We start from the raw sequence: 11,482 nt of genomic DNA, 5'->3' as shown, positions 1-11,482 counted from the left end.
ATCATTCAAAAATTAATCCTGCTTTTTTTTTTCTTCAATTATTAAATTATATATAAATAAAAATAAACTTTTTAAATTTTAATTATGGTTTTTTTATTTTTTTAAAAAACAACAAAATAAATACAATTATTTGATGAAATTAATTTCGTTTGAAGAGCTTCACACCCCATCACTGAAACAGAAAATGAGTTTTAATTAAAAATTGAGTTTATCAATTAAAATTGAGATTTATATTTATTGTTTTTTTTTTTTAATCAGAGGTTGAACGAATATTGGTTTGTCATCTTCAATTCAGGACTCTAGCCATTGCTCATCATATAAAAAAATTAATTATAATATTTAAGAGATTATTTATTCAAGTTATTTACCTTTTTATAAACGTTGTTTTCATCAGCATGAGGTAACGTTATCATCAATGATCATATCTGCAAGATGAACAAAAAGTTTAATTAGAATATAATTCAACAAAACGAGTATGATAATTGCTTGAAGATTGAAATAATTTATCAGTAAGGTATATTGTCATCAATGTTAATCAGACCCGAAAGATGAAAACATCATTTAAACTACTATTAATTTGATTAATTAAATTAAGAAGAAAATAAAATGACTCTTACCTAAATTGTTAGTTTAATAATTGGATGATTAAAGCCCAATTAGTTTGTTCATCTTTTTTAAACCTGTAAAAATAGAAATAAATTATTAATATTTTATTGACATAAATTTATTGAAGTATAAATATTATTGTTGAAAAAAAAATCAGTACAAGTTGGTCATCAATGTAATTACAGACCCGAAAGATGAAAACATCATTTAAATTAAATTAATCAACTGAATTTTGAGAGGAAAAATAAAATGACTCTTACCTAAATTATTCTGTTGATAATTGGATGACCAGAGCTCAATCGATATTTGTTCATCGCCTCTTTTTTAAATCTGTAAAAATAAAAATAAATTATTAATATTTTATTGATTAAAATTTATTAGAGAATAATATTATTGTTGAAAAAAAAACTTCAGTACACGTTGGGTAAGTTGTCATCAAGTTGTCAGACCCGAAAGATAATTTCATCATATTAATTTAAAAAGAAAAAAACAACTTATGTAAATGATAATTAAAAAAATTAATTCTTACCTAAATGAGTCTGATGTTGAATCGATTTTGCTTGTGTTAATTCTTTCCAAATTCTGCAACAATAAATGACAATAAATTAATATTAGAAAACAGAAAAAAAAGGTTGAAGTAAATTTTTGGCAATAAAAAAAAACTTCAGTACACGTTGGGTAAATGTGTCATCAAACTTCAGACCCGAAAGATGATTCATCATATTAAACTTTAACAAAATTTATTTAATAAAATTAAAATAATATTTATCAATTATTTACCTAGAATATTCATCAGAAGTTTAGCTTTTCCATGGACTTTTTGGAACCCTGGATTTGAGAGCAGTATTGATTTTCATCAGAGTGTTGCTCTGCTTGCTTAGTTTTCATGAATCTGCAAAATAACAAGATAAAAAACAATGAGAAAACATTCATTTTGATAGATAAATAAAAATATTTTCATCATTATAATTGTATCCAGTACTTTGGCACACGTAAAGGTATATATTAAACCTAATCGTGCTTCCTAGTCTGGAAGTTAATCTTCCCCTTTTTATTAATAAATAATGGCACTTGTCGATCGAATAATAATCAAACAAGCGTGGCGATGGGGTTGAAAATATTTATTCAAAAGAAAAAAAAAACTAATCAATAATAATTACCTAATGTATTCATTTAGATTCATGTTCAATGTTGTCCCCAACTTTTTTGTGGTCCATAAAAATGATGTCAGCACAAGTTCTTGTACAAAATCTATAACAGAAACATAAATAAAGTTAAAAAATATTCCACTGGCTTAAAAATAATATAGTAAATATTTTAAATATTTTTTATAATGAAAAATTGTATCAAGTACTTTGGCACACGTAAAGATATACATTTAATCTAATCGTGCTTCCTAGTCTGGACATTTAATCTTCCCCTTTTTATTAATAAATAATGGCACTTGTAGATCAAATAATAATCAAACAAGCGTGGCGATGGGGTAAACAATATTATTTTTTAAAAACAAATTTATTTAGATTCAATAATTACCTAAATTATTGATTTCAAGTTTATGATGATGGCTGTCTTCAACATTTTTTTGTCTTCAAAAATGTTGTCTGCTACGAAGAAGTTTCTTGTTAGTTCCCAGTCCAAGACTATAATGAAAAAAAAAGAAAGAAATTAAAATATATTCAACTGACTTTAAATAAAATACCAAAAAAGGTAAATATTTTTAGTATTTTTTATAATGAAAAATTGTATCCAGTACTTTGGCACACGTAAAGATATACATTAAATCTAATCGTGCTTCCTAGTCTGGAAATTAATCTTCCCCTTTTTATTAATAAATAATGGCACTTGTAGATCAAATATAAAATCAAACAAGCGTGGCGATGGGGTATCATAATAAATAATTATCAAATAAAATTTACCTGTAACAGTTGATCCACAATTCAGCACATTCAACTGAGTTTATAAATTTCAAAATTGTAGTTTTATATTTTCCAATAAAATCAGCATCATTGAGTTGAATTAAATCAGCCATAAGCAGCTATACAAAACTGTAATTGGAGAATAAATCAAGTTAATAAATATTTTAAACTGAAATTAATGAAAAAATCTTCAGAAGCAATTAGATACAAATTTTCAACATATCAATGTATATTTATTTTATTTTTTTTCCATCAACTAGTGTGTATTTAATCGCGGTTGTCTATGGATTATTTCAACATCATAGTCATATTAATTTCAATAAAAAAAAGATGAATAAATAAAAATAAAAAGTACGAATATTGCCAGTGTGTTAATTATCCCCAGTTCCCAAATAATTTTTGTTTCTACATCTATTATTTTCGTTGAGATTATTCACGTATTATATATTCAAGTATTTTAATAAAATAATGAAGAATATATTTCAATTGATTGTCGATGTTATTAGAAATTTCCTAAATAAACAGCCCAGAATATAATCAATTAAAACAGACCGTGACAACCATACAATAAAGATCTTGGTCATACTTTGGTTGTCATCGGTAGATATTCAAGGTCTGGGCTGTAATACAGAATAACAAAGTTGTAGTTATATAAAATATTCATAATTGTATATTTAATTTAATAATATCCTTAAATTTTATATTTCCCAGGTGCAAATTAATCATCATCAATAATATTATTGGACAATATTCATTTTTAAATAATTCATAATAATTTTAAGCTAAAAAATTTGTCAAAATAAATATTATTTTGAGAAGCCAAGAATTTTATTGTTTCATGTGTTACGTATTTTTTTTTTTAATCAACATGAAACAAACACATTTATAAAATTATTTACCCATCCCAAAAAACAATTTGTTTTTTTTCTTTTTTTTTTTTTTATTATATAAAGAATATACATAAAAAAAAAAAAAAAAAATAGTAAAAAAATAGTTTAAAAAAAAAAAGAAAAAAAAAAAAACATTTGGCAAATCTTACTCACCTTATATTTTAGTGGTTCATTGACTTAGTGGATTCAAGAAAGAAAGTATATCTTGTGGTGTCCTTCCGGCGTTAAAGAATGGCGTGATTCATAAGTCTCAGTTCTTAATTTCTTTTTTTTTTGTTTTTAAATTTGTAGACTGTAGAGTTATTTTTTTAAGGGATTGGGTTTTTTTTTTTCAAGAATATGAATTCTTTGATGTATTCATCAAATTCATTTCTTTAATTATTAGGTAATTTTATGAAGGGGTAACTGTTTCAAGGGTAAAAGTACAACATTCAATTATTTTATCAATTTGGTACTATTTTTCTTCTCATTAAAAATCGACCATTGATTATTAAATTGGATCAAATTAATATATATTTTTCAGATATTTGAAACTCTAATTTGTTTTAATAAAAAAGAAAAATTTATTAACTAAATCTTGCTAATCCATTAAAATATTTATACATGTTGGTTTTGTTATTATTCCTTTTTTTTTTTAACACAAACCAAGATTTAATGTTAATTGATGAATGAATAAGATTTTTTTTTTTGAAAAAAAAAATTCATGTGTTTTTTTTTAAATGACGATGCTAATAATCATTTTATTATTTTTCAATTTAAATATAATGAGTGACAGTATAAACTGAAATGTTGAACAGAATAATTAAATTTTTTTTCATTTATTATTTAAATTTATAATCGTGTTTGAAACACGTTGTTGCACACTGAAGTAAGTTGTTTTTTTTTTTTTTTTGTATTAAAAATTCAAATAATTATTCATTAGAATTACTTATAAACTAAGATGCAATTATTAATTTTATAATAGAATACATACGAGTAGTACTTTAATAGTACACATATAAAGATTTAGCACGATGGCTCAATCAGACGGTTTTTTTTTTATATAAAGATATTCATTTCTCCAAGTCGTTATATGATTTTTTTTTTCATTTGTTTAAATTCGTATTAGAAATTAACAAGGAGAAAAGACTAGCCATCGTAATCTCAATAATTCTTAAATTATTATATTACTTTTTTCTTTAAATCTTATTACACATTTTATCATGGCAAATTGCGCCAATTGTAAATCACTCAACACGAATAATAAATATCATGTAGCGTAATTTTTTTTCTATCATTATTTTTATAGCTCTCATTACACAAGAAAAAAAAAAAAATAATAAGTCAATATAATAAAAAATAATAATCATCATCAAATACTTTAAATAATTTACTTGTAATATTGTGTAATTAAAGTAATTTTTTTTTCTTTAAAAAATAATAATGTTAAATTAAAAAAGAAAAAAAAAAAAATATATAAATTTCATCTTAATTTGAGTTATAAAAAATTAATATAATTTTCTGTACTGGAATAAGTCAGAGTCAAGAAAAAATAAAAATTATATCTTTAAGAGAACAATTGCAAATTCAAGATGATATTGTTGATGAACGATCAACACAAAAATGAAAATAAATGAATAAGTAATTTTATGAACATTAATAATATTCAATTTTGAAAAAACAAAAAAAAAACTAATTAAACATTTACTGATTGAGTTAATACTGATGAGAATTCAGTAACGTCTTCGTTTATTTGGATAATCTTCTTGTCGATTTCTATCGTTGCCACCTTGCCAACGACCACCCCCACCTCCACCACCAACACTTCCTCCAGTACTATTACCACGATTATTACCACCCATATTTCCAACTAAATCAACTCTCATATCCATTAAATCCATTATTGGTCCACCACGCTCATCATTATAAACTCCACCTCCACCACCCCTATTACTACCACTACGATCCATATTATACGAATCCATAAATGACTTTGGGTCCTGATAATTTTAAAGATAATCATTTAAGCCAATTATCGACGATAATGTATTATGATCAAATTAATCATTGTTATTAAATACCAATTAATGTATTCACGATGTTTATATACCATATATATGTTTTTTTGTTTTGTTTTGTTAAATTATTAATGGTTCGAAGTTATTCCATGTTTGACAGCAGCAGAGGTCATCAATTTTCATCATATAACATAGAAAAGAAAGGGGAAAAAACAATGTTAGAAGTTGTTTGAAACAAATCTAAGTGCGCGAGTGTAAATCGCATTGTTATCAAAATAATGCTCCAGCGTGTACTGAAATTTTTGCATTAATTGTTTTTTTTTTTTGTTTCGTTGATTTAAATAATATAAATAATATATATTTTTTTAATCACTTAAACAGACCAATGAAACACCCAAATGTTTCTTTCTGTTAAGATAAAATCAAGTAAAAAAATATATGGGCTTTTTTAATTTTACAATTATCAAGTTGTCAAGATGAGCTGCAAAGAAACTTGATCAGGGTTTCTTGGCAAACTCAACGTGACATTAAAATATTTAAAAATAATAAATTTCGTTGATTATTTATCGCATAAATAATACTCGGACAATTTGAGCGTTTTTTCGGTCTGTTTATAGTATTGATTAGGAATTTTTTTTTTTTAATACATAATTCCATAAACAACACTTGTAATAATTAAATTTTAATAAATAAGATAAGATATATAAATATCTTGCAAGCAAGCATACGAAGAAACCGCGTTTACGATATTATTTTTAAACAAGAGAAAATAAGAAAAAAAAAATAAAAAAAATAATTCAATTCTTATTACTTTTTTGTGAATTCATAAACCAAAATGACATTGTGTCATCAGGATTATTTTGTTCAATAATTATTGTTAATTGTAAACACAACCGATAATGTGTTGTTAAAATATTTATAACATAACGATATAGAAGTACTTTTGTTGTTTATCGTTAAATAAAAAATTCAATAAATATCATGTAAACGTATCGTGGATATAAATACTGATACAACAATCATCATAATTAATCAATTATTATTTTTGTGTATCATAAGATAATAATTTTAAACTTGTACCTTCGTAAACGAAGATATTGATGAGTGAATCAAAAGAAAGCCTATCAATAGTTATTTGTTATGTAAAATAATCGCGATTTGAAATTCAATTGAAAAAAATTTAAACACCAGCCAAATTCATGAGAATTTAATAGTGCATTTGCCAAATATACCCCCACTACTATAGCTAGTTTATTAAAGCAAAAATAATAATAGTTAAGTAAATTAATTAAAATGGAATACATTACCACTGGTAAATTGTTGCCTCCTGAGAAAAACAAAAAAAAACAAAAAACGTATTAGATTTGTATTATTGATTAATTGTTGTTTAATAATTTTTTAATTTCAAAATTTATTTACCATCAGGTCCACCGTAGCCTTCACGTTTGTTATTGCTTAATAAAGGTTCGTAATTTTTTCCAGTGTTGTTGCCACCACCAAGATTACCAATTCCAGTTCCAGTTGCACCACCATTGCCACCACCACTGTTACCTCTCATGGCTTGTTCTTGCATGAAAATATTATTTTCTTGCATAAAAATATTATTTTCCTGCTGACGTCTGTGAAGCTCTTCTTCTTGACGATGAATTCTAAGAGTCATGTCTTCTTCTTTACGTCTACGATTTTCATCTTCATGAGATCTTTGTTCTTCAATTTCACGTTCTTTCATTTCCCACTGACGTTTTTTATGTTCACGATCAGCTTCTCTCAGTCTCAATTCTATTATAAATTAAATAATTAAAATTAATATTTATATTTTTGTAAATTTGTAACAAAATGTGTAGACTATATTTTGTTTTATAATGAAAAATTGTATCAAGTACTTTGGCACACGTAAAGATATACATTAAATCTAATCGTGCTTCCTAGTCTAGACATTTAATCTTCCCCTTTTTATTAATAAATAATGGCACTTGTAGATCAAATATAAAATCAAACAAGCGTGGCGATGGGGTATTATAATAAATTAAAATTAAAATAAAACTTACTGTCTCTAAGTAATTCAGTCTCATGCTCATAACGAGCAAATTCCATTTGTGCTTCAAGTTTTTCTTCTTCAGCAATCATTCTTTTTTTTTGTATCTTTGTTTGTAATCTGGTGCCATCATGCCTCAAGCTGCCGTTGCAAAACGTGGTCCAACATTGGCCTTGAAGTCCTTTTTCAGTTACGAGGAATATTTTTATCTGGATAACCATCAATGTCATCTTGTTGTTGGAGTTGCTCAACGACAACTGGTCTTAATGATCTGCAAGATACAAAAAACAATCGTGTTAATTAATCAATTAAATTCAAGCCTAATCAAACGATTAATTAATAAATTTAATCAGCTATTAATTATGATTTTTGTATCCAGTACTTTGGCACACGTAAAGGTATATATTTAACCTAATCGTGCTTCCTAGTCTGGAAGTTAATCTTCCCCTTTTTATTAATAAATAATGGCACTTGTAAATCAAATATAAAATCAAACAAGCGTGGCGATGGGGTATAAAAATAGCAATTAATATTGATCAATAAAAATCAACTTACGCAGTCAAGAAGTAACAACCATCAGTGCATTTTTTTAATGCTGCCATTGCTGATGATTTTCTTGTGTACTCGACAATACCCTCACATGTACTTTGACCTCTTTCGTCAACGATTACAGTTGCTCGTTCAATCTCACCAAATACACTAAATGCTCTCTCCAAGAGTTCATTTGAAACCCATGGTGTCATATTTTTGACCTTTAATTTTGATAAATGTGGAGCAAAACGTACTTTGAGTGGTCGACCTTTCCACATGTGTCCATCAAGCTCATGCTTAGCTTTTTCAGCATTTACTCTAAAGTCCTATAAATATATAAAAAATGGATTAATTTATGAACAATAAAATACATAAAAAATTGCTTTCCATTATTTAAAATAGATCATTACTTTTAAAAAAAGCAGCCAATTGTTATTATCATAATTATATCAAACGGTAATTTTTTTAATCATTTCAGAGTTTAATTAATATCAAAAAATTAAGTGGATAAAAAAATAAAAATTAATATTTACCATTCTGACAAAAGCAAAATTCTTTTCTTTGTTAAGAAACAATTCTGATATTTCACCAAATGGTGTGAACATAGTTTGAATTTCCTCGTCAGTGATGTCATTTGGAAGACTACCAATATAAAGACGATTACGTCCATTGAATTTTTTTTCTGATGTGTCTTGAGGTGGTAATTCATGTGTTGGACCACCAATACTCATAATTCTTTCCATTAATCTGTCCTCTTGAGAACGATTCATACCGTCTCCTCCACCACCACCACCGCCGCCACCAGGTCCACCACGATTACCACCTGGACCACCAGGTCCTCCACGACCTCCTCCTCTTCCACCACGCATACCACCACCTCGTCCACCATGAAATCCACCACCACCTCCCATTTTGTTGTTTTCATTGTTGCCCATTTCAGCTTCAATCATGGAGTCACTCATTTTTATCTATAAACAATTTCAATAATTTAATCAACCAACAATTCATTTTATAAACAATAATTAATATATATTTTTAATTATTGTAGATCATTACTTTAAAAAAAGCAGCCAATTGTTATTATCACAAAATAACTCAAACGGTAATTTTTTAAATCATTTCAAATAAATTTTTTTTTTTCATAAAATAAATAAATTCTTTCTAGAAGAATTAAATAAAATTTATTATAAAAATAAATCTTTGTATCATCAGGGGCATTTTTTTTTTTGTCGGCTGATTGAATATCGGCCATTTTGTAAGCTCAACGACAAGCTCGTGTTCATAATTTTTACATAAAAATTTAATCAATTTTTAATTAACAAAAAATCAAGTATAATAATGGAATTAATAAATAATATAAATTATGAAACATAAAAATTAATTCATTTTTAATATAAAAACATAGTTCAAAGATCGAGGGGAAAAAAAAATGAACAAAAAAAAAAACATGGCGTCATCAAAGGACGCTTGCATATATGAGCACTAAAAAAAAAATGCTAATAACAATAATTACCTGCATGTCTTGATTGTTTCTAGGCCCTCCGCCGCCATGATTACCTCCACGACCTCCAGAAAATCTTGAATTTTTACGTCCACGATTATTATTATTGTTATTATTATTCATGCCACCGCCACGATTACCGCCACCGCCTCCTTGTGATCCACTGACACCAGCATTTTGTGAACCGCCACCAGGTCGTGGATTATTCGTGTTACTATCATTGTTAGTATTTTCACGTTGATTTTCTTGTTGAGCTGGTTTTGCTGGCTCAGGTTTAACATTATTTTCCGCGGCCATGTTTATTAATTTAATTTAAATTATATATTTTATTGAATTTAATCAACAAACCCTGAATGAGGGTTACGCGAACTTAATTATTACACAAGTACACTAGTTGAGTTTTAATACACGATTAATAAAATTAAAAAAAAAAAAGAAAAAAAAAACGTGGTTTGTATAAAATGGTTATTTCTTTTTTTTTTTTTTTCGAAGCACTGTTCACCTCGGATCCTACCACGAAAAGAACACGTAAAGGGAAACGACGCACAATCGAGCGATGCAAAATCCGGATTCTCCCCCTTTTTTTTTATTAAAAAAGACACAACGAAATGCAACGAAATTGTCCGAAGGGATTTTGTGGGAAATTTATTTCACCTCGTGAAAGTTGGCTGTCAGCTGATTGGTGGAATTCAAGTGTTGTCTATGGCTGCCACTGGTTATTCCGGTTCTGCTGTTGAATATATTATTTTTTCTCTCTCTCTTTTTCACTGGCTTTTGACTCTTTTGTCTCGCTTTAATAACAGTCACGTGACTTGGCAACAATAAAATATATTGATTTATTATTTATAGAGAAATTATTTGTTTGATCAATTTTTTATTTTGTTTTTTTTTTTCGATTAATAATTAAAGCTTGTATGAATTGTTTAAAAAATTTTTTTGTTAATAAAATGATCACCGTGTAGACACATTTTTTTTTTTTTTATTTTATTTTATTGACTACCGGAATGAGCTTTCTATTTTATCGACATGTGAAATTACAGTTGCCTTTTTTTTAATAATTTTAAATTATTTTTTTATTTTTTTTAAAAAAGCGTAGTGTAAAATAGTAAATTTATGAATTTGAAAATTTTAATTTTTTAATTTATAAAATGATAATGCGTGTACAATTGATTTTTTACTTTTTTTATATTCAAATAAATTTAAATTATTGTTTTGTTAATAATAATTAATTTTTTATTATTTTCCTATATATATATTTTCGTAGAAAAGTTTATTATACTTTTGGAACAATTATTTATCAAAAAAACTAGAAATAATAAATGACCACTTTTAGATAATTATAAAAGTATTATTTTTCCTAAATATAAATTAAAAAACTTCACTCAGCAATAAATAATTTAACAAGTAGTAATAATGATAATAAAAAAATTTAAAAAAAAAGAAGAACCCCAGGTCGAGTCTCACAGGAATATTGAAATTGCCTTCAAATGAAAAATAAAATTTTTTTAAAATTTAAAAGTTTGTTAAAAACTTCATGGTCAATATATATGCTATAGCTTTTCAAGTTATAACGTGACATGTCACAAATATCGATTATCTCAGCAATGCGCAAACTTTCAAACCCGCGACTTAAATACTTTAAAATCGATAATCCAATGAGTTTTGTATGAAAAAAAAAATTTTATATATTGAAGCTACCATGTGAATATATATATGATAAATAATAAAATATTATTATTCAAATTTACAAAATCATCTATTTAAATTTTTAACTTATATTAAAAATTTCTAACTTATTTTTTTATATTAAATTTAATCATACTTTAATCAATATATCTTCAAACTTAAAGTTTAAAAAAGTTTAAAATTTAAAAATAGAAAAAAGAAATTCAATTATTAATAAAAAAAAATTTAATACATTTTCAAATGAAAAAATAATAAAGTTTGGTAGAAATAAAAAATACTTATATAATTTTTTAAATTTAAAAAAACTAAATTAATGCATT

The 11,482-nt window shown here is 25.7% G+C and overlaps 1 protein-coding gene, 1 long non-coding RNA gene and 1 other non-coding gene across 3 annotated transcripts; all 3 read right to left on the bottom strand.

The window, feature by feature from the left end:
• Positions 1–68: 68 nt before the first annotated feature.
• On the bottom strand, positions 69–3,259 carry LOC122851454. Its single transcript, XR_006373690.1, has 8 exons — positions 2,523–3,259; positions 2,140–2,246; positions 1,767–1,857; positions 1,387–1,498; positions 1,136–1,188; positions 867–936; positions 618–680; positions 69–425 (listed from the first exon to the last, which is right to left on the bottom strand). It is a non-coding gene; the product is annotated as an uncharacterized LOC122851454 (long non-coding RNA).
• On the bottom strand, positions 501–568 carry LOC122853600. The gene has a single exon (XR_006373937.1). It is a non-coding gene; the product is annotated as a small nucleolar RNA SNORD2 (small nucleolar RNA).
• Positions 3,260–4,436: 1,177 nt separating the features above from the next.
• LOC122851448 (hrp65 protein-like) lies at positions 4,437–10,008 on the bottom strand. The gene is given in 9 exon segments (XM_044150671.1): positions 4,437–5,391; positions 6,717–6,736; positions 6,829–7,188; positions 7,458–7,592; positions 7,595–7,631; positions 7,634–7,715; positions 8,000–8,301; positions 8,509–8,943; positions 9,489–10,008. Coding segments are annotated over 9 exon segments (1,923 nt in total). The 5' UTR covers positions 9,774–10,008; the 3' UTR covers positions 4,437–5,124.
• Positions 10,009–11,482: the final 1,474 nt, after the last annotated feature.

Source organism: Aphidius gifuensis, linkage group LG3, assembly GCF_014905175.1.
Source record: "Aphidius gifuensis isolate YNYX2018 linkage group LG3, ASM1490517v1, whole genome shotgun sequence".
Lineage (NCBI taxonomy): Eukaryota > Metazoa > Arthropoda > Insecta > Hymenoptera > Braconidae > Aphidius > Aphidius gifuensis.
This window is presented reverse-complemented; position numbering and strand designations above follow the sequence as displayed.